The 22823-nt window shown below is 36.4% G+C and overlaps 4 protein-coding genes across 10 annotated transcripts; 1 reads left to right on the top strand and 3 right to left on the bottom strand.

Moving 5' to 3' along the window:
• Positions 1–362: 362 nt before the first annotated feature.
• Positions 363–12015, bottom strand: Src42A (Tyrosine-protein kinase Src42A). 7 transcript variants are annotated; one of them, XM_046628435.2, is made up of 8 exons: positions 11302–11480; positions 9789–10130; positions 8065–8186; positions 7166–7329; positions 4475–4802; positions 4050–4385; positions 3697–3912; positions 363–3229 (listed from the first exon to the last, which is right to left on the bottom strand). In XM_046628435.2, the coding sequence occupies exons 1-7, from the start codon at positions 11442–11444 to the stop codon at positions 3704–3706; spliced, it is 1644 nt and encodes a 547-aa protein (XP_046484391.2). In that variant the 5' UTR covers positions 11445–11480; the 3' UTR covers positions 363–3229; positions 3697–3703. The 7 variants fall into 7 exon arrangements, with proteins under 7 accessions (XP_046484391.2, XP_046484393.1, XP_046484390.2 ...); XM_046628437.2 differs by lacking the exon at positions 11302–11480 and adding an exon at positions 11899–12015 and having other exon boundaries at positions 363–3912; XM_046628434.2 differs by having other exon boundaries at positions 363–3912.
• Positions 12016–13393: 1378 nt separating this feature from the next.
• Positions 13394–16114, bottom strand: Usp14 (ubiquitin specific protease 14). Its single transcript, XM_046628441.2, has 6 exons — positions 15754–16114; positions 15465–15643; positions 14798–15262; positions 14428–14700; positions 14034–14325; positions 13394–13873 (listed from the first exon to the last, which is right to left on the bottom strand). The coding sequence occupies exons 1-6, from the start codon at positions 15767–15769 to the stop codon at positions 13617–13619; spliced, it is 1482 nt and encodes a 493-aa protein (XP_046484397.1). The 5' UTR covers positions 15770–16114; the 3' UTR covers positions 13394–13616.
• A 175-nt stretch (positions 16115–16289) lies between these two features.
• Positions 16290–19080, bottom strand: Gbeta5 (guanine nucleotide-binding protein subunit beta-5). Its single transcript, XM_046628444.2, has 5 exons — positions 18491–19080; positions 18168–18304; positions 17958–18076; positions 17390–17747; positions 16290–17300 (listed from the first exon to the last, which is right to left on the bottom strand). The coding sequence occupies exons 1-5, from the start codon at positions 18594–18596 to the stop codon at positions 16971–16973; spliced, it is 1050 nt and encodes a 349-aa protein (XP_046484400.1). The 5' UTR covers positions 18597–19080; the 3' UTR covers positions 16290–16970.
• Positions 19081–19333: 253 nt separating this feature from the next.
• On the top strand, positions 19334–22746 carry blw (ATP synthase subunit alpha blw, mitochondrial). The gene is made up of 8 exons (XM_046628433.2): positions 19334–19492; positions 19847–19960; positions 20150–20499; positions 20759–21115; positions 21255–21636; positions 21750–21894; positions 22020–22137; positions 22276–22746. The coding sequence occupies exons 1-8, from the start codon at positions 19427–19429 to the stop codon at positions 22388–22390; spliced, it is 1647 nt and encodes a 548-aa protein (XP_046484389.1). The 5' UTR covers positions 19334–19426; the 3' UTR covers positions 22391–22746.
• Positions 22747–22823: the final 77 nt, after the last annotated feature.

The raw sequence follows: 22823 nt of genomic DNA, 5'->3' as shown, positions 1-22823 counted from the left end.
CGCGTATTACCTTTAAATACCAGTATTCGTATATCAAATCATTATAGAGTTAATCACAATCAGTACGTAAACTTACTTTAATATGTAGTTTGTACATATTTATAATTGAAAATATTAATAAGACGTTTAATGTGACAAATTTACGTTTGCAGCAAGCAATTTAGGGTATACAATTATCAATTTTAGCGAAGAAGAAAAACTCACTTATCATTAGCTGAGCAAAGTGTTAGTATTCAGAATAAACCGATAGCACACAATACTACCACGGTCATACACGTAACATGTAACAAAAATTTATTACACTATTTGATAACAATAGTATTATTAATAATAATAATATTAAAGAAATGAAACTCCGGAAATATTACAACTATAGATTTATTTCGTATGAACTAGAATGTAGATAATTAAATGTACGACAAAAAAAATATAGTGCTTGCATAATACAGATTGCTCTTATATAAAATAAAATAGTATAAGAAACTAAAATGAGTATACTATGTGTATGTATGCATTTGTGTAGATAACGTATATACTTATAGATAAGCTGATTTTTACATTTAAATTTAATATAATATTCTATGCATGTCGTTTGGAGGCTGATAGCAAAATGACGTTCCACAAAAAGTTTTATTGCATTTACATTGAAAATAGGTCATCTAGATTATTATATGTTTTATACATAGTTGAGTATGTATATGTATATATATATATATATATATTTTTTTTTTGTTTAATTTGTAAAATATTATACATATACAAAGATGCAATTTATTACGGCAGTCTGAAAATCGTTGTTGTTGACGTTAACTATTGTATTCGTCGAGCGTCAAATTGCAGTTGTAGTTTTTAATAATTGTTGAGGGCAAATTATGTTTTTTTAGTTCATACAGGGAGGAGGATCGATTCTTTCTGAAATTGCGCGAAACGTAATCCACAGACTGTAATTTGAATACCATAAACATATCGCACCGATATTATTATTATTATCGTTATCATTATTTTTTATACACTTACTTATACCAATGACTTTAATTATATATATATGTATGTATATATACTTGGAAAAGATAGGTCATGATTGATTTGTGTGCGTCACAAAATGGTCCACAAAAGCTAGATTAGGGTCAGACTACGTAATAACTAAATCAACATTCACATAATGTAACAGAACAGAACTTATTTCCGATTAATCGAGTTAATCTAAAAGCGATTCCGAATTGTGACGCACGATAATAATGTACGATCAGGCTCTCAAATTTTGTTGTTACAGAGAAGAATAAATTATAGAAAGAAGAAAAAGTCTTGAATATGACCTTTCTATTGAAATTAGTGTACAATTTCAATCAGTTATCTCTTGATTTTCAAAGAATACAGGAAGATATAAAGAAGCGAAACGGCAATTTCAACATAGCAAATGGCTCGTTGAAAAAGCATCAACAAATTGTCATCAAACTGTGCCGAGGTAAAGAAACTGGGATTTGTGAATGCATATTTTCTTATCTATTTCATGAATGAACTAAATGGACAGTTGAACCGCCCCAATGCAACTACTTGAATTATACGTACCATTGTAATACTGTGAACATATCAAAATAAAGACGCGATTATTAAAAGTAACGCGTAATGTTTTTCATTTAGATTTACAAATGACTCGAAAATGCACATACCTTGTTCAGCAGTTAGTAAAAAAGGAGCGAATTTACATGTATCTATATGCATACGTGGCAAATTATATGTATATATATATATATATATATATATATATAACGTAGGGTCCCAGTCCAACCACGATGCATCTTTCAATTGCAAAAAAGATCTAAACAACACCTAATTGAAACTATACAATGTTTCTGTACATTGTTAATCAGTATAAAAGTAGTAGTATCGATCAGTTTCTCACAGAACTGAGCTGATTCATTTATGAATAAATCAGCAGAAGAAACTTACAGTGAAATAGAAAACTAGAGCGTTGTCAGTAAATTTCGACGCGATATATCAAATTATATTCCGGAATGAAAAAAAATAGTAGAAAAAAAAAAATAAATAAAAAAAAATAATTGCAAGTTAATCGCTAGCACAATTCGCGGATTACACAAATTCTTATAGTTATTATGCTAATACTAAACTTACGCTTACTCTTTCATGAACACTTAACGATTATCTTGTCGAGATTAAATACATTAGTTTGCAATGTCTTGCATTATGCTCTCCAAACCCGTTCTAAAAAACAGCCATTTTATCTTAGTAGTAGCAACATACATCCCATTGTAATCTACCGAAGACAGAAGGCTTGAACCTTTAATGATTATACTCTTTCAGAATTAATACGAGGTTAAAATAATCAACATTAATGAAACGAAACATTTTTGAAAAAATCATTGTTTCACAAGTTTGAAATTACTTTCAACGAGTTAAATTTGCAAAATATGATTATGTTTTGCTGTATTAGTTTCCTTAATTTCAATGAATTCTCAGGTTATTAAATAACAATTTTTCTGAAAAATGCATTGCAACATTACGAGCTTCAACCTCGTGAGTCAATCACATAAACTTGCCAACAAACTTTTTTGTCATGCGAATTTTTACAGCACGAGGTATACTTTTGGAAAAAAAAAATACCTACTATAATACGCTTCGCTGAATTATTATTTCGTAACTGTATCAAATGTCGACTTTGAATTTAGCAAGTATATTTATACATTGAATTTAAGCCGACGGCCAACTTGAGGATGTAAGAATCAAATATATATATAATTCGGTCTGTTGCTCAACTGTAGCGTGCGATGACAAATGAAATTAAATATGTAGCATATAATTTTTCCCATCTATTACACAGTCGGAAATTCGATTGTGGCTTCAGTTAATTTTTCTTTTAGCACTGTTTCTCACCCCGCGATAAATGTTTTTTCGATATTCAACTCATCAGTTTAGATATATTTTTTGCTCCAATCGAATTACTTTCAACATTCTGAAAACGAAGACACCAGCGAATGAAATTGTGTTGATATTTTCATTCGACAACAGAGTTTACCGATGTATTTACCCTACTATAATTGTCGTACAGTTAAGACATTCCCATCGCTAAATCATTCATCATATTTAAAAAGTCACTTCAAATTTCGCATGCATATTCGAGAAAAATGTTTAACTTTAAAAATGTGTAATATTGTCCGCGTATTCTTGAGGAAAGAATTATAGAAAAAGAACTTATACCTGTATATGGCAGCTAGAATAAAAAAAATCGTTAATGACGATGCTGGTTATTCTATATGAAAAAATAAATCATATCTAATAGAATACATGCTGTTTTTTTATAACGTGTACTACAGATGATACACTGAATTAATAGTAAGTTACTTTTGACATTTTATATCTGCGTGTGGACTGGATGTTTAAAATAAGGAAGCGGAATAAAATTTTGCGAATATTTCAACCTAGGCCATGCACGTAATTTAATCGTGCCTCGACTTCATTTAGTCAAATAAAAATAGAAATTTCAACTGACATTTTGAAACTTCTGGTTAAACGTGTTTATTATGGATATCTTAAAGATCAGGTTTGGCCAAGGCCAACTGAAAATGATTTCAACCCAATCGTCAGTGATTCTCTACACTCACTACATCGATTTATTAGTAGTGTATTAGGCTATAAAAAAACAGCAGATCTAAGAAAATCAATATCGCGATTACTAACGCGTAGATCAGTACGCAGATGCCTCTTTGTACTCTGAGCCATCCATAGTAAAGAAATCTTCTAGTTTCCACTGAAGTGTTTCAAAGGTGGGCCTCTTCATCGGGTCTTTGTTCCAACATTCCAGCATTATGTCGTAAAGAGCTGTTGGGCAATTGGGTGGGCAAGGCATACGATAGCCATGTTCCACTTGATGCAAAACTTCCGCGTTCGTCATTCCTACAACGAGGAAAATTTTGATAAAAAGATTACATCAACTGCTGACATTAACCAAAGTTCTTTATTTCTGTGGTTTTATAGGACAGTTGAAGTTCTTGAATTGAGATTTGAAAAATGTAATAAACTGACAAACTTACCAGGGTATGGAATTCTTCCATAAGTAACCAGCTCTGTCAGCAGAATTCCGAAGGACCAAACGTCAGATTTAATACTGAATTTGCTATAATTGGCTGCTTCTGGTGCAGTCCACTTAATTGGGAATCTAGCGCCTATCCTAGCTTCGTATTCATCCTCTTTTATCAGTCTAGCTAGCCCAAAGTCAGCAATCTTTACAATATTACTATCTGCTACCAAAACATTTCGAGCAGCAAGATCTCTGTGAATGTAGTTTTGCGATTCCAAGTACGCCATGCCGGCAGCTATCTGAGCTGACATATCGATCAGCTGGGCAAGTTTCAAGCCCCGGCCTTTTCCTAATCAAAGGATGTGTAAATTTTGAATCAAGAACATCTGATATTTTTATATGGCCAAAGGGCGAGAAGAAAATCAAACATAGTTTTACCTTGTAAGAATTCTAACAAGCTTCCATTTCTCATTAGCTCAGTTATGATATATATAGGCTCTTCCATTGTACAAACAGCATAGAGTTGAATCAATTTCGCGTGCCTCAATTTCTTCATAATTTGAGCTTCGGCAAGGAAATCTTTGGGATCCATCGTTCCTGGCTTCAATGTTTTTATCGCCACTGGTGTGGTATTGTTCCATAAGCCTTCCCATACCTCACCGAATTGACCTTGACCAAGTTTGCGGACAAATTTGAGGGACGATCTATCGATCTCCCATTGATCTCGCGTGCGATGACTCAAACCCTCCGTTACAGGTTTCTCAACCTAAAAACAAAGCCAAATACGGGCCAGTCAACGGTTAATCACAGCAAGAAGATTAGGACTATTTAAGTGACAATGTATGGCTTTATATTCCACAGACATTGTTAGTAGACCTGTTTATGTACATTGTGCATGCATTTACAATTTTGCTCACTATGAAAGGTTGCTAAAAAATTAAATGAATTATATCTTATCATTGAAAATTGTCCAATTTCACCAATACAAGAGCAATACCTCAAGCAAGCTATGTGCGCAGAAGGGTTTACCATGGATTGCAGCTACAGCACTACTTATAACAAGCTATAATACACATGTATAAGATACATACAGTAGCTGTAATTAACTAAATGTTATACTGTGAGTTAAAATACATATTACACTGGTTACTGATGATGGCTAAACATTGCAATAAAAATTATAAGGTTGCGTCATATACAAGATGCGAAGATCAAGAAAAGGGTCTAATATTTATAGCTTTTACAATGTTTTGAAATGAAACAAAAGTTTGTTCTTCTATACTAATTAAAGAAATTTTTGACCTTTTTTAAACATATAATTAAAAATGTTTAATAGTAATGTGCGGTACACGATGGGTTTACCATCAGAGCTACATCATGGTAACGATGCTTAGAATGTATTGTACATAATATTATTATTTGAAATGAGTGCAACCTGTTGGTGCTATGATTGCGATATTAAACAGTCTAAAACACAGAAATGAAGATTTAGTGATTGTATTTTGATCATAAGATTTTCATGAATCTTTTCTCGTTAGTCTTAAAAAATTGTCATAAAATACCTGGCATATTAAATAATTTCATTAGTATAGGAACATTCGATACGTATAGTTTTATTCATAAAGTAAACTTTTTTTAATAGTTTGGTAATACCAATTAGGCAAGCGGAGGTTACTGCGAATTTTATCCTTGGAATTTTATAATTAATCTGTTTCTTGCAAATTCAATTATAATAAAAGGAAGTTCTGTGTCAGGATACAGATGCTACATCATTAGTCATTTTTAAATACTTTACAGACATAGTATTGGCATAATTAGATAAGCTTCGACAAAAGTTCAAAAACTAAATATATACCTATGTATAGTGTGGGCATGTGGAAAAATAGGAATATATGTACAACTGTAAATGATACATCACTAACATTACACCACTCATACTCTAAATTGTTTCTCGGATATTAAAAATATTATATGGTTGAAAAATAAGGAAACATTTCCACTAGCTTTGCAATTCTTTGTTAAAATTTTATCATAAGATAACTCGCAAGTTGCAGTTTTTTAGTGACGTTGGAACATGATACCATAAAGAACAGGTTTATGCTATTATTATTAAAATTATTATTATTATTCCATAGAAATGCGGAGGTAGTGAACAACGACATGAATGAGAATGAGCGAGTAAGTTGTATTGGGACATTTAATTTACCAAGAAAGTCCAGCGGGAGGCGGGGCAAGCAATAACAGACAAACAGACACGCTCCATTGAGATAACACCTTGCAATATGTATTGAATATGAAACTAGTGACTTCTTTGACCCTTTAAGTTTACTTTTTCAATAGCAGGACATAGTTCTGGAGTTATTTGATGTACATGTTTCTCGGATAATTATGGTTAGAGGAAACGGCTAACAAAGAAATTTCAATTTCTAATTTGAATTGAACTGCGAATCTGATCAAGACAACGGTCACCACCTTAGACTCACTGTGTACTAAGAATATTAAAGATGCTTGTAGCTCCAAATTGTAATAATTTTTCTTGTCTTTTCCAGGATCAAGCTTAATAATCGTAAATAATATTTATAATCTAACTTATTAGGATAGCAAAGTCCAACAGAAGTTTAGACAGTGCTGTTTTCTGCATTCAACGTTAGGTTATAAAAAAAGGAACGAAAAAAAAATAGCAACATTCAAGTTATCTAAATTACAGTGTATTCAGTTGATGACTTATTCACACGCAATGGTATTCCCTGCTGAAATCACTGTTATCAAGCAGAAATTGGACCGTAAAGTAATTGAAATATTAGTGCATAACAGGGTCTGAAACGCTAGACAAAAAAAGAATTTTAGTCATTCGACTTATCGCAGGTGTGTCAGAGGGAGGTGCCTAAAAGTACTGATTAAAACATCCCCTTCAAAGATTGGTATAAATGTTGTTTTACAAACGACAACGATGTATATATATATATATCTAAAAGCCTCGACGAGTTGCATTTCATTATAAATATATAGAGATATAGTATTAATTAACGATATGACATTCTCAAAGAAATCTCTCACATGCAGCAAGCTGTCTAAACTCTGTGTAGACAAATTTTGGACCGTTAATTTTAACGTATGACTTTCTGTTACCTGCACACACGGTTTACAAAGATTGACACAGAGACCATCTGCGTCTTTGCTGTAATGTTCAACGAGTTCCTGTAGTGTTCTGAAAGTTGTACGCCTGGCTATGAAGAAACCACCTTCATCCAGTTGCCTGATACGGTAATGTTTTACTGTATCCCCATCTCGCACTATAATGAAAAAAATCAGTGTAATTAGAAATTTGTACATAGTTATTTATTTATTTTTTTATTTCAATTATTTAAATCTATCTGATCGATAAAATAATTATTCGAAAACAATTGTCTGCTTACTGAAGAAAATGAAATGAAGAATTGACAAATTTTTATAAAAATTTCAAATGATGTTACAGCATATAGTAAGTGAGTTGCGACTCACTTCACGCGGATGAAAAGTAGTGAAAACCACTAAGAGATAAAGACATGAAAAAACAGGAAATTGCAATCTGGCTGACAGGATATACCAATTTAATCATCAAGTGATACAACGGCACCGAGTCTACTGTCTGATGGATTGTTTCAGGATCATTTACCCCAAGTAAACCTTATTTTGAAGCTTTACTTTTGACCAAAGAAAATTGAATGTTTTTAAATAAGTATTAAATATCGGTGTGTTTATTTTATTAAGATTCGTGTCATTTTCACCCAACAAATCAAGCAGACGTACCGTGTACTCTACAGATCAATTTCAAGATTAATGTATTTAATCAACTGGCTTTAGAACATGTTATCTACCAAATGACGACACATTGTTATTATCAAGCGGGTGAAAGCTGAAGGAGTGAACCAGTTATCTGTATTTTCTCTCCTCCCAACTTATTATTGCACACCCTGCGCTATCTTTACTCATTTTTATTACTTCTTGTACGACAGGTAGGATGCGACGAATAAAACTAATGCACTTACCCGATAGGGAATAGTCATTGTGTCGACTTTCCGAATCTCGAATTAAGAATGCTCCATGATCATTCTCTGGCAGTAACAGTTTCTTCTCGGCTTCAATTCGCTTTATTTTTCTGAAGTACCATCTGAGAAAGAAAAAGAAAAATTTACTGTCACTGACTCGAAATACAAATTAAGTTCAAACAAGTACATATGCGAAAGGTTCGACTCAATCTTTAAGAATGATTCAAACGACTTTGATCAAAGCGAATAAAATTTAAATTGATGAATTTGGAAAAAGATAGACAGTTCATGAGAAGACTAAGTTTAGAAAACATTCCACATGCTTTGGCATACATAAATTTTGCATGCCGTTAAAACTATCGCTTCTGAATAACTGAATCAAATTATGATTGTTATACCTAGGGTCCGAATAGAAAAAAGAATGTTATGATGTTTCAACATTCACTCCGATGACAAAGTTAATGGGTAGTTACTTGATGTGGAAAACTACATTTTCGAATAATGGGGACACAATTTCTTCAAACATAGTTAACTGGCAGAACTGAACTTTAATTATACTTCTTCCTTGCGCAACTCTATTCTATCGGCATATTTTTTCCCCTTCATCTTTTGGCATTTTTGCAATAATAAACTGCCATTGTACCGATGTTCATGAAAAAAAAAAAAAAAAAAATGTTAAATTCAATGTACAATATTTCCTAGAACATGAGTAGAGGGATCTTTTAATATTTAAATATGAACACTGCTTCCTGAAAATTCCTACATAGTAATCTACCAAGGTGTGTATGTGATTGTGTGCGTGTGCTCGTGTGTAGGCCCCCCCGTACTAGAAGAGTACAGTGATGCTCAACCTATCAGGTTATTATGAAGTAGTGAGGAACCTTTGGAGTAGGTGAAAGCAATCTCATGCAATAATAATAATTATAACGAGCAAAGAAACTAATGGCAGAGGAATTTTAAAAAACAAGAGTCACGCCTGCGACGTTATAAAAAGTTATTGAGCCACGATTAAAAATAACGGCTATGCCCTATTAAAATATATCAATTCAATCCACTGTTACCGATCGGCATCGATATAAATATTAAACATATGGTAATCGATTAATTGGTTTTCCAAGCAGATCTATAACTGTAAACCGATCGTTGGAGGGGTCGTGTTGCGAGCGCATGACTTGGATTTTCAGAGTTGATATAAATTTTCACATACACAATTCCTTGACTCTTCCAATTTTCCATATGAAAAATTCACCATTTTTATTTTCTTATCATCGTAGAGTAATGTTTATATTCAGAATACATCGGTTAAGTTACATTTGGTTTCATACCAAACCTGATTAATTCATGTCTGAGGTAGTGAGAAAATCGTTTTGCATAATCAATAGCGCATTATTCATGAAGATGTGAATACTTTGAATTCTAGGATTTAAATAGTATTTTTTATCCTGTGGGTTTTTACCCGATTTGATAACAGTCAAGAATATTGCGATATAAGATGGTGGACCTAATAACTACGTTAAAAAATAAAAAAATTTGGCAATAAATGTGAAACACTAATTTGTCATTGAATCGAAAACATCCTGGTCCAGAAACGTGGATTTACACCAAGCCTCATGGAAACTCAATACTTTCAAAGAAGCATAGATCAAACTGCTGCCTTAGGCTTCGTGAAAGACCGAAGCAAGCTTTTGTTACAGATAAACGAATAGAGTAATGTATAAACTTACGGTTCAGCTTCAATAGATTTCAGTTTGGCAACGTAGTTACTGGGAATGTATCCTTCCTGTCTGGTCCTCTTGCTTCTAGCGAGCCACCAGTCGCCCTGCGTGTCGTTAAGGATTTCTAAGTGTTCTCCCTTTCTGAAGCTGAGGTCCTCGTCAGTCCTTGCATCATAGTCGTAGAGGGCGACGAATATTTTAGCCGTCGGCGCATCGGTTTCAGGTATTTGCGGTATCGGTCTGATAGGATCCGGAGGCGGAGTCGGAACCGGGCTAGCTGGCAACGCGATAGGGTCGCTGGTGGTGTTGCCGCTCCTCTGAGACTTATCCTTTTCAGAATTTGTCGGGCTGCTAAAACAGTTTCCCATCTTGATAGCGTTTTGGTAACGTCTCAAAGCAGGTAATTTTTCAACTCTGAGACACTTCAGCAAGTGTCTTTTGGTATTTGACTGTTCATACGTCTATATAGTCAGTCACTTTTTTCAGATGCGAATAGGAAGTTCTGTTTTTTGGGTTATCGTTCTCTGCATGGTCCATAGATTGATGGATTTCTTAGGTAAACAGTCAAGTGTAGAGTATAAATGATAAAAAAAAGAAATATTCCGGGGGAACAGGGCGAGATTCTTTGTCCCTTTGGCGAGATTTTTTTGTCTGTGTGAATGGTTCTACACGTTTCAAGGGTTCGATGTGGATTAGTGATAAAAAGAAAGAAAGAAAAAGACTTCGCTCGTCCCTTTGATTAAAAATAAACACCGTTGAGCTGCGTTATATACAAGAATAATAACGAGTCGGTGGCTAACACACGCGATAATGGTAGGGAAGAGATAGCGATTTGTGGTTATTGGAAACGAGAACTGGGAGATACCAAAGATTCGTTGACGTTACAAACACACTAGAAAATATTAAGATATTCACAATTCGTTGTCAGTTTGACGAGCAACTCGGACTTGCCAAGTGTCGAAGTAAAAAGTGCCAAGTGTTTCGAATTGAAACTTTACCGATAAAACTGACATAGAGATTAAACTCCACTTTCCACACAGCAGCACTGGGTCTAACGCATACCCCTTTACGTATACATGTATTTAGTTTTTCAAACATTTACAACACGGATTACGGAAGCGTAAACCAGCCAAAAACGCCGTCGGACAATCAACGGAACAACGTATTTATCGTCGGGGTCAAATCGGGAACATGTGACGATCGCAGGTCCCTGTTCCCCTCAACGAATCCCCGAAAATCACGATCAACTTTCTGGCCGAGGGAACCTCCTTGCAGCGTTCGCCATTGTCCGTCAGTCCGTCTGTCCGCTAGCCGTCAAATACGATTTCACATGCGCGAGCAGAATATTGTTATATATGCGGGTTCAGCGGAATCACCAAGAGCAGACGCCCCCGAGGCGGGAGCAAACACAAACGACACTTCGACGTCGGCGAGACTCTGCCCGATAACGTGACGATCAGGACATCGTATTATCCTGATTTAGACGATTTTTAATACATCGGTTCGAAGTGAAAACACCCACCAAGGAGGGGCGACGAGGGGAATATCCAGATTGTTTCGTTCGGAAGAATTCGGTACGGTGTCCGAAGGAAGCCGAACAACCGGTGCTCGACGTCCTCGGACCTGTGGCTCGTCCTTCGAATCTTGCCACTGTTCGATATGCATTTTCGTACTTAATCCCTTTACAACGATTCCCGGTAGCATTTAGATTCAATTGAGGCAGAACTGATACTGACTTGCATCGCTAGATTATCACGATAAAAATCTATCGCGTATATAAACGATGTCAAAATGCGTATTTGAATGCTTTATACGCGTGAAGGGTGCCGTCAAACCACAAACTCTCCGGGACCGTCGACATATTATCGCACATTTAGATTTATTTCTTGATTTATTTACGAATTCTGTAATCACCTGCGACAATATTATGACCCGAATATATGCTCTAAATCCGAATTACCCTCGCTGATAATGGCGATTATTTGTTGACAGCGTTGAGACGATTTCTTATCAATCGAAAGATAAATCAATTGATTTTATGTAAGGAGAACCGAACGACACTCGTTCGATCGTTGATACGAAACAGAAAATACATACATACACGTGAAAAATAATTCACCTTTGAAAGACGCTCGCCAATGATCGGAAGGTACCGGATCTGAAAATTTTTTGATACATGTTTACCCAGCTACGATCTTTACACGCATCAAAACACTTGTTGTCACTTATTCAACATGCACGCGCGTTATGTGGCAAGACTGCCCGAAGAGAACTGTCCGGGTTAACTGATTAAGCTTTGAATTATCTTTCAAGTTTCACTTCGATTTTATCCTACCTTTTGATTAAACGGCGTACATAGTTTATGACCATATAATTTCGCGCCTATCGGCTATTTCAAGTATCAAAAATATGCAGTCTGCCTCTCTGCCCTCTTGCCGTGTACATAGATACGCACGAGGTTTAAAAGATTGAGAAATTATCGACTATATTGTTACGATGAATGCCAGTGCCAGTGGTTGACCACATTTATTTGTTTCCCTTCAATTAGAATTCAGCGTATGTATGTCAACTTCGATAATTATAAAATTTCATGAGGGTGAAGTTAGTAACGTTAACGTAACGAAACATCAGGAAAAAATTATTATTGCGCAATTTTACAACCCCTTTGATAAGGAGTTGGCTTTTCAATATGAAAGTATATTTTGTTTATCATGGCTTACTTAATTTCCGACATCCCTAAAGGTGCGAAGTAATGATTTTTCTTAAACATATATGGTCACAAACTTCACTCTGGTAAAACTTCCCATCTAGCCGAAAAATTGATCTATTTAGTCCAGATTATCAACTTTTTTTAAAGCAATTCTTGAGACCATAATTTTTTTAAAATAATTAATTACATACGTTGTTTTGTTTGTTTGTATTTATACATTCATTATAAAATTACTTTCTTAATCACTCCTTTGCTCCGTATCGAAAAAATGTTGAAAATCACGAAAAAATTGATTATTGAACTTGAGAGGAATTTGCTAAATTAATAGTTTTTCTTTACAGAAAGACTTGTTCCCAGTTAAACTTTCTGTTGTGATTACGATTACCCTTTTCCACGAAAAATTTTCTCCCGTTTCTTCGTATTCTGAGTTACTCCGTCATAATCTTCGGAATTACATAATATTTTACTTGTATAACCGTTATTTATCCGTACATTGAAGAAAACAAATTTTTTTCACTTTTGTTTGTAAACAATAGCTGTTACTTTATTATTAGAAAAGAACACGTTCAAGGCTTACAATCATACATTATTTTACAGACAGTTATAATTTTGCGTTGTTTGCTTCATTTTAGTGAGGTGATGTTTGATTCCTCAAACGAAGCTTGAAAGATGTTGAAATTATTTAATTAGTCAGCAACCAGTATTCCAGGTTCTACTGGTCTAGTAACCGATTGTTAAATTGCATTTACAATTTAGCACTTGGCATTCGATTACTTCATTTTTTCCCCTTTAGACAACATTCTGAAATAAAGTCTTCAGTAACCGAATCATGTTTCACTGTATTGCTTCTACTTTGTTCAATTAGAACAAATAATGAAACATAACAATCTTTTAAAAGGCATGCACGTTCGTCGGTCAACTCCGAGAATTACACTCTGAAATACACATCTATTTCAATTTTTTTTTTTTTCGAATAGAGTTTGTTCCAAATAAAAAAATTTGAATCTTTTTGTAGCCTAGGTTACCCACTCTTCTGATCATTTAAAACTTTCTCGATGCTTCACTTGGCTATATATATTCGTTTACGTCAGCATTTAAATAATTATCGTTGTTTTAGTGTACAAAAATTAGTTGCTCTCTGGAATGGGTGTTTCTAAAATTCTTGGACCATACAGCAGGACGTAAGCACAATGCCAATCACCACCTCCACTCAGTTTCAACACATCCTCGCTTGTTACAGCGCTGACCACGTCGTCATCGCATTTCAACCATGTTTCACCTTTTTGACGGACCCATGCTACATAATGGCCACTACTGCTTGATCGACCTCTGTGCGTCAGAACCGCTTGAAGCGTGTAGTACCCACTATTGTTTGAGCCCAAGTCTGAAAATTGGGAAGACACTTTTTAAGTTATTGCAGCTGGCGAGTGTTTTTAATTTTTACGCTTCTTTGTTTTCAGATTTTTTAAACTTGGCAGGAAAATCGAATATACCCAAAATTCTGTTCAAGTTAAAGTTCTGTCAATGATGACCATGTAACTTACCATCTGCAAACCAATACGGTTCCTGTTTTACGTTTTTTTTAATCGAGTCACCCATGTCCTTCTTGTCTTTAACGGACCTTTGTTCTTCCAATAAACTATCTTCGTGTTCCTTGAATCGATCACGCATCGGCGTCAGCTTACTCTGTAATTCACTGGAGCATAATTCAAAAGCATCAAAATCTAGAGGAAATTTAACATCCTTCAAAATCTTGGCGTTGATCGCTTCCTTTTCTTTGTAGTAAAAACGGACAAATTGTACAGTTAAGTAGGCCGGAAGTCTGCTGATCTTGGACTGAAAATATTGTATACGTTAATCTTGTTAGTCAAATATAAAATAAAATCGTGACGGAATTTCTATTCTCAAGATTTCAGTAATTCTGGTATCTTCACTCACTGTTTTTGTGTATACAGCATCCCGGTTCAACGTTGGTGATAGTTTCGTGATCTGCTCTTGCATTTTGGATCTCAATCCGGAGTGCATGTATTTGACATCAGTAGAAATAAAACAACTAAGTTGCAAAAAGTCCTCTTTGCCCTTTGTCGGAGGTTCATCCTCTGACTCGACGCATTTTAACTCTGTGTCGAATGTGCCGCCAAAATATTGTTCAATAACGGATCGCTGTTTGCTAGAACTTTGGGCACCATCTTCAGATGTCAACGCACCATCCTATAAATAAGGATAAAACATTATTAACATATGGGACATTTTAATGTGATCATTGGGTTATTTGAAAGAATTACATTGTTGTGAAATGAAAATGTACCTTAGCTGGCAGTTTTTGTTGCAACATTCTCACTAGCTCTGTCCAGCATTCGCTAGCATCCTGTTGTTGGAATCCTCCGTGTTCAGATTTTTCAGCAAATCTAGGGAAGGCCAGATGCAACGTTTGGACCAAGACCAATGGTGGTAGCGAAGATCCTTTATCCATCGTTTCGTACAGGTCCCTTAACGCTGCAGTTATGCTCTGAGCAGGGACCAAAGATGAGCTACCAGCTGTAGCGAGGCCACCAGAAAACTTTTTCAGAGCTTCTCGCAGTTCTGGAACTGTCTTCAAACACTGTACAGTCGCATTCAGGTAACACGTATTGCCAAGATTAGTTAATCCAGCTGGCAGGTCCAAGGCTGTCGCCAATTCTGATTCGTTCATATCCTCCAAAAATAAAGGCTTTTCCGTCGGCTCAATTGGAACATCTTCCTCTTTCGACCCCATCATTAAAACAGTTACGCCCTGTTTCAAAAGAGGCCCAACGAGCATAAGAATTTAGTGACATGTAATGAATCATCTATGGTACAACAATATAAAGCTAGCCGAAAATGAAATGCGACATAGAAAGGACAAGTAAACAAGAGTGTTGCAATTGATACAAACTGCTACTTTTTGAAAGATTAATAGTGTAGTTAAAAAGGTTTAAATTGGAAAGAGTTCTTACGTCTTTAAGCTTCATGTTTCCCCAGTCTTCATCCTTCAAACTGGTTCCCTTTAGCATAACCTTTTGTCTCTCCGGTTGAACACCGGTAAGCGCAAAAAGCTGAGCCTTGAAGAGCATCGGTTCTTCATCAGTGTTGACTTCGACATTAGGAAAAAGTTCTTTGCCCCATTTAACTTTGACTGCAAGTATTGAAAAAGAATGAATACAATACGGTGTCGAAAAATTTTTACAAGCCGCTTATAGGTTAGATTTTCTTGTTTTAATAATGTGTTCATTTCACGCGACTTACTGGTGTACAACGGCATTTTTAATATATCGCCGTAAACGGGAATGTGAACGACGATTTGTAGGTACTCGGTTAAAATATTTTGTACAACCTCCGAATCACGATATTTGAATGCAAATAAAATGCAAAGTCAGTTGCATACCCCGCGAGTCGCAGTCAGTCACAGTCGATCCGTGCGCACTTGAGACTGCGCAACCGGCTACGTTTTTAAATAAAATAGAGTGAGGTTTAATTGTGGTTTAATTTCGAAGAAATATTATTATCGGATTCATTTGCGATGAAAAAGATTCACCGCGCGGTAATATTTGCGGTATGATTGAAAACGTATGGTCATTTAATCGTAATACAAAAACAATCGAAATATCGTGCAAGAAAGTGGAATACCAACAACAGACTGAGTGACTGGCAAATTTAAGTTGAATTGAGAAATGCTTCGTCTATGTGCATGCCTATAATTAGCGAGGGTTTGCCCAATAATGCTTTCTTTGTTTGATCTTTGAATTTTTTACCTAATATAAGACAAGTGATTAGTTGTAAGATGTATACCAGAAAATAAAACGCTGATAACAAAATATTTATTAAAATTATTAAAATTATGAATCAGAAATATACAATTAATACGGTTGTATAATCTACATACTCGATAACGATTTCTACCTTTTCATTGAAATATCTGATCAATTACAGGTGGATATAATATTCAGCATTTTTTATGCCATTACTGTCTTATTACATTATAACAATATGTATAACAATAAGAACACAACGACTTGACATTGACTTTCATCTAATATATCGTACTCGTAACTACACTTTAAAAATTAATCTTTGTCAACATATAGGGTTTGATATTCTTCCAATTAACGGAATCTCCCTCAGTTTTACGTTCAATAAGAGTATCATCTGTATAACATTTCGCACTCCATACATTGTCGCACATGAATTCAATCTATGGCACTATATAATACATGATACATAATTCATCCTCTCTGTAGACGTGCTCTAAGTAGTACAAGTATTGCAGTTGAATTCAGTGTCATATACGCGTGTGAGACATTTTATTCTTCAATTCATATAATCACTTTAGATTCTCAAAACGCCAAGACCAGCTTGTTCCATTATCAATACAACCAGTCAATGTGCTTGATTGAATACTTTGCACCATTCTGACTTAATATAAATTTATGAACAGGGCCGAAGCGATGCCCAATACAAGATTACTAAGCCCAGACTCGAAGCGTTGCATCCCAGCTTCCCGTCGAGAGTGCTGTACCATCGGGTGAGATACGTAAACAAGAAACACGATTTTCGTGACCGTAGAGCAGCGCGACTCTCTGGCACTTAAGGGTGTCCCAAGCATTAACAGTGTAGTCATTATATCCAGCGAAAAGAAGACGACCGCTGATGCTGAGATCTACCGCATTGGCACCAAAAATAATACTTTCTTTCGCATAAACAGCAACTTCCTTGTCTGCTCGTAAATCGAATAGTCGACAGGTAGCATCGTCGGAACCTGTTGCCACTGCATCGCCGCTTGGATGAAACCGGACCTGAAACGTAACGCATATGACAGTGAGATCTGTTAATCATGTGAAACTCATAAACAGAAAGTGTGTGTAACATTTGTATCACAATGTACCGAATTAACGTCTGAACGATGTCCCTGAAAGCTTTGCACACATTGTCCACTTCTCATGTCCCATATGAGTACCATTTTGTCACAGCTACCAGAAACAAAAGTATTTCCCGTTTCACTGGGAGCCAAATCTAGAGACATAACGTCACCAGAATGTCCATGAAAATTTTGTAGCAGCTGTCCACTTTCCACATCCCATAGAGCGCATGTGCTGTCCCCGCTACCAGTCAGAATTTGCTGATCACTATTAGGAAACGCACAGCACGACATGTACGAGGTATGAGTACCGACTGTTTTCTTCCGCGCAGAAACATCATCCTCTAAACTGAGCGGGTATACCGTTACTTTGTTATCAAGGCCCCTGGAAAAAATGCAAAATCTGATAAACCCTTGTAACGTCTCTGTGGTAAAAATGACGTGCAAATTTACCAGGCCATTGCCAGCAGTCAAGTCTTTAGAAAATTAATTCAACTTTGTGTTCGAGTATTGACGATTTTGCACACGAGTAACCTTGGATTTTGCCAATAGCCTTAATAAAACTCGGTTTTCCAAATGTTTCATTGTTACCTACCCACAAGCTACAAGAGTACCGCTAGGGGCATATGCGCAAGCCATTACCCAGGTTGTAGGCATGGTTACCGCATGTTCTTTATTCGTAGTAAATGCGTCCCATATTATCATTTTTCCATCCTGCGTATCAAGGAAATCGTTTATATATATTTATGGATTACAGCTGAATTCTTCAAAGTATGCATTGGTTTATAACAGCAGCAATTCGAACCTGTGAAGAAGAAACGATGTGTCGCTTGTCTGGAGACCAGTCTGAGCATAAAACTTTAGCTTGATGCCCTTTCAGTATACGACGTGGCTTCACGTTCATACAATTTATAGATTCCAGTCTGTCCGCTACGGAGGCGACTAAAAAATACAAAATGTGACAGGTGAGCAATTGAATTAGTTTTTGTGTAAACACGCACAATTGTACTTGACAAAATGTGTATTATGGAGTTTGACAGATAGCAGATAATCGATTTATTGCAGTTTTTTACTGCTGATGAATATTTTTTGAAGTAATAAAATGTTTTAATCTGAGTTTATAATTACGTGTAACATCGTTTAGTTTTTGCCTCTCATCGTCGAGGCGTAATTTTAAAGTTTCCGCTTCCTTGGCTAAAGTTTCGATCTGTTCTAATTCAGTAGCAGAATCCATGCTTTCAGATTTTCCAATTATATCCTGGGCGTGTCCTGTCAGAAACACTAGTGAATCCTTAATGTTATCGCCGTCATAAATGAGGCAGAGAATACAGCACAAATTATTGTTTCCGTATAACCTGTGCCCCCTAATTGCCTTTCGTTTTTCAACTTTTTATTAACTATGGAACATTTTAAATCCTAGGAACTGTCAACAATATTAATCAATACATCGATAATAATAAAATTTGGCGCCGATGCGAGAAACCACACGAACAAACACGAACATTACCGAACACATGAACTGCCTACGAGATACCAATTTTGAAAATAAATCGATTTTTTCAACGCACGCAGAATGGAAAAGTTTCAACGTATCAGGTACTTCAAGATTAAAGATACCGTCTAATGCTTTTCATCGTCGCAACGCGTAAAAAGCCTCGAAAATACGACTAGAAATTAAAATGCAATATCGACTATGTGACGCCATTTTTGTAGTCTCGACAACAAAGCTGATCTTCTATCACATTCAATTTAAAATTAACAGCTAAAATACGACAACTGGTATAGAAAACAAAACAGTCTGTGGGGAAGTATTTTAAATAATTTTTAACGAAAACTGAATCAAACCTAAAATAATTGTTTCCAAATATCGTGAGGAATAGCTGAAGGATTCCGAATTTTGGGTTCAAGTGTAGTTCCTGGTTCTGTCGCTGTTCGATATTTCCGGGACCGGAAGTCAAGGTAGGAGCAGTGGGGTTAGAACCGAAGGTTCCTTCTGCTCGCCCCTGTCTTGACCGTTCTCCATCTTTGGCTCCGTGGTACGGTCGACGGGCATCGAAGACAGAAATGGCTTTATTATCTCTACGTTTAGCTGCCTCCGCTGCGAGGCAGCTGCCTAACGCAACTGTTCAGGTACGTTGTCGATTGCCGGAATGAATTTTGTGTAAATAATATCGAATTGCACCTTATTTACGGCTCGTCTGTGCTAGCCGACATTTTTCACGGGTGTCGTAATATAATCGCACTTCATTTGTCTCTCCAATTTCCGCAATGCAGTGTTGCACTTACTATTGAATTAACAATAGTCGTACGATTAAGTTGAGACTGACTAAGATCAATCCGGTTGCCAATACCGTTCGCCGAACACGTTACACGTTAAATGCTATATTACATAAACAAGAATAAGTCGTTATGTAATAGTCATCGACCTCATCTGCAGTGACAAAATTTTTCTTGATAAAAAAAATTCTTTATTAACATTTACAGGTCAACTGGCCAATCATCGGATTTGCTGCTCGTAAATATCATGTATCATGCAGTCGTCGCTCTGCCGAGATCTCTTCCATCTTGGAGGAACGCATTCTTGGTGCTGCACCCAAAGTGAGTTTCTATCTGGTGATACCCTCAATCCCATGAAATATTTCGAGAAATTCCAAGATACCAGTTTATTCGTAAATTGTCTCAGAGAATTCTCAGAAGCAAAATTGGTATAAGATGTATATAATTTTTATCCATATATTTAGAGTTATCGAACTCTAGAACAGTTTCTAACTGAAATTTAAATTACAGACAGACTTGGAAGAAACTGGTCGTGTAATGAGTATTGGTGATGGTATTGCCCGTGTTTACGGTCTGAAGAACATCCAGGCTGATGAGATGGTGGAATTCTCCTCTGGTCTGAAGGGTATGGCCTTGAATTTGGAGCCTGACAACGTTGGTGTTGTAGTATTCGGTAATGATAGGCTGATCAAGGAAGGAGACGTCGTCAAGCGTACTGGAGCCATTGTTGACGTTCCTGTTGGAGAACAACTGCTAGGACGTGTAGTAGATGCTTTGGGTAACGCCATTGACGGCAAAGGAGCTATTGACGGCAAACTCCGTTTCCGTATTGGTACCAAAGCCCCTGGTATCATTCCCAGGTGATTGAGAATCAATGTATAAAATATAATAATGTCAGCTGAAAAGGTTGAATAATTAAGATCACGGTTAAAGGGGATTGTCATGTAAAAAAATTTTAACCATTGACAACAATCCATACAAACGACTACTTATTTTCTATAATATGGTGATTCTCACTGAGTAATAATATGTTGATTGGAAATTTAACTTTGGGAAAGTTTAATTGTAACGTAAAATGACGGTCGAAATTCAGAAAGTATGAATTTATTTCATTTTCAGAGTTTCCGTACGTGAGCCTATGCAGACTGGAATTAAGGCTGTAGACTCGTTGGTACCAATTGGTCGAGGTCAGCGTGAGTTGATCATTGGTGACAGGCAGACCGGAAAGACTGCTCTGGCCATTGATACCATTATCAATCAACAACGATTCAATGCTGGTGCTGATGAGAAGAAGAAGTTGTATTGTATCTACGTCGCCATTGGTCAGAAGCGATCTACTGTCGCCCAGATTGTCAAGCGACTCACTGATGCCGGTGCAATCAATTACACCATTATTGTTTCTGCCACTGCTTCTGACGCCGCCCCACTCCAGTACTTGGCTCCATACTCTGGTTGCGCCATGGGAGAGTTCTTTAGGTATACATTGAAAATTGACTTTGTTTATAATGCAAAAGCTGGCGTTGGCACGAATTTTATGACTAAAATTCAGGATTTTCTTGAGGAAGAAGTTTCTGCAGTAAAAATTACTTTGTATTAACTGGAACTTGATACTTAGGGACAATGGAAAACACGCTCTGATCATCTACGACGATTTGTCGAAGCAAGCCGTTGCCTACCGTCAAATGTCTCTACTTCTGAGGAGACCCCCTGGCCGTGAGGCTTACCCTGGAGATGTATTCTACCTCCACTCCCGTCTCTTGGAGAGAGCAGCCAAGATGAGCGAGGCTCATGGCGGAGGCTCACTTACGGCTCTTCCAGTCATTGAAACTCAGGCTGGTGACGTATCTGCTTACATCCCAACCAATGTCATTTCCATCACTGACGGTCAAATCTTCTTGGAAACTGAATTGTTCTACAAGGGTATTCGCCCAGCCATCAACGTCGGTCTCTCCGTGTCCCGTGTAGGTTCTGCTGCGCAGACCAAGGCGATGAAACAGGTAATTTCAATTTAAAATGACTTCGGAAATAAGCAAGTAATCTAATGAAATTTTAAGCGTTTTCTAATCTTTGAATTAGTTATTACCGGACACATATTGTTCTGAAAAAATAGGTAGCCGGATCTATGAAGCTTGAGCTTGCGCAGTACCGTGAGGTGGCTGCTTTTGCCCAGTTTGGATCTGACTTGGACGCTGCAACCCAACAGCTGTTGAACCGAGGTGTCAGACTCACAGAACTGCTGAAACAGGGGCAATATGGTAAATTCGAGATTTCTTGTTTATGAAAGTTGTGTAATCTTGATAATAGTGTTCTTTAGAGAACGTTGCTTGGCGAACGAGAATGCCAATGGATTGAGATTGAAATAATGTAATATGATTTTCAGTACCCATGGCCATTGAAGAGCAGGTAGCAGTTATCTACTGTGGTGTCCGTGGATACCTAGACAAAATGGACCCAGCCAAAATCACTGCCTTTGAGAAGGAATTCCTCGCCCATATAAAGTAAATTGTTTAGAAGATGTTTTTGTAATTTATGTTCGTGGTTTAGCAGCTGATCCTACATCTGTATCATTCTTTATCGATGCATGGGTCAAGTGTAAAGAGTTACAGCGTTTTCATATTATGAATTCTTTTCTTTAGGGCGAGTGAAAAGGAATTGTTGGCGACCATCGCAAAGGAGAACCACATCAGTGAAGCTTCGGACGCGAAATTGAAGAAGATTGTCACCGACTTCCTGGCCTCTTTCGCCGCGTAGGTTAATATTCAACACCAGACATCAGTTCAAAGCCATCGCTAGCTAAGTAACCACTCGTCTTAGGTTGCGCTCTGCAAATAACTGGTCCAGATACCGTGTACTTTTGTTCATTTTTTATATGAAAATACATGTTATTTGCGCCCTGTTGGCAGCCGGTATTAAGAGATTAGATTTGTAATATAACTGATCGAAAAAGGTTTAACGAGGAGCCAATCCTGCGAGAACCAAGTGAAGATACACAAGAATTTGATAAATAAAAAATAATTCCACATTCGAACGATAGACAACACGATAGTCAAACAAATACATACTGTACGTTACATGTTGGACTTTAATAAAATGTAAAGTATCCACTATCGTTATATTTTCATTTACACTTACCTATTCATTCACAGTTCAGTATTACGTGAATGATTGTATTTTTGTCATAAGA

This window comes from Neodiprion pinetum, chromosome 5 (genome assembly GCF_021155775.2).
Source record: "Neodiprion pinetum isolate iyNeoPine1 chromosome 5, iyNeoPine1.2, whole genome shotgun sequence".
NCBI classification, from domain to species: domain Eukaryota; kingdom Metazoa; phylum Arthropoda; class Insecta; order Hymenoptera; family Diprionidae; genus Neodiprion; species Neodiprion pinetum.
This window is presented reverse-complemented; position numbering and strand designations above follow the sequence as displayed.

What these genes read in the sequence shown, in the direction of transcription:
- Gbeta5 (XM_046628444.2), bottom strand. Translation starts at nt 18,596, where the DNA reads ATGGATTCTGCTACTGAATTAGAACAGATCGAAACTTTAGCCAAGGAA. An exon ending in AAAACTAAACGATGTTACAC is followed by an intron (nt 18,305 to 18,490) that starts GTAATTATAAAC and finishes TGTATTTTTTAG; the next exon opens with TCGCCTCCGTAGCGGACAGA. An exon ending in GGTACTCTTGTAGCTTGTGG is followed by an intron (nt 17,748 to 17,957) that starts GTAGGTAACAAT and finishes CATTTTTTCCAG; the next exon opens with GGGCCTTGATAACAAAGTAA.
- Usp14 (XM_046628441.2), bottom strand. An exon ending in GAAACATGAAGCTTAAAGAC is followed by an intron (nt 15,263 to 15,464) that starts GTAAGAACTCTT and finishes CTTTTGAAACAG; the next exon opens with GGCGTAACTGTTTTAATGAT. An exon ending in ACCGTATTGGTTTGCAGATG is followed by an intron (nt 13,874 to 14,033) that starts GTAAGTTACATG and finishes CCCAATTTTCAG; the next exon opens with ACTTGGGCTCAAACAATAGT.
- Src42A (XM_046628434.2), bottom strand. Translation starts at nt 11,444, where the DNA reads ATGCATATCGAACAGTGGCAAGATTCGAAGGACGAGCCACAGGTCCGA. An exon ending in CAATGACTATTCCCTATCGG is followed by an intron (nt 7,330 to 8,064) that starts GTAAGTGCATTA and finishes TTTTCATTATAG; the next exon opens with TGCGAGATGGGGATACAGTA. An exon ending in TTTGTAAACCGTGTGTGCAG is followed by an intron (nt 4,803 to 7,165) that starts GTAACAGAAAGT and finishes CTTTGTTTTTAG; the next exon opens with GTTGAGAAACCTGTAACGGA.
- blw (XM_046628433.2), top strand. Translation starts at nt 19,427, where the DNA reads ATGGCTTTATTATCTCTACGTTTAGCTGCCTCCGCTGCGAGGCAGCTG. An exon ending in TGCCTAACGCAACTGTTCAG is followed by an intron (nt 19,493 to 19,846) that starts GTACGTTGTCGA and finishes TAACATTTACAG; the next exon opens with GTCAACTGGCCAATCATCGG. An exon ending in GCCATGGGAGAGTTCTTTAG is followed by an intron (nt 21,116 to 21,254) that starts GTATACATTGAA and finishes CTTGATACTTAG; the next exon opens with GGACAATGGAAAACACGCTC.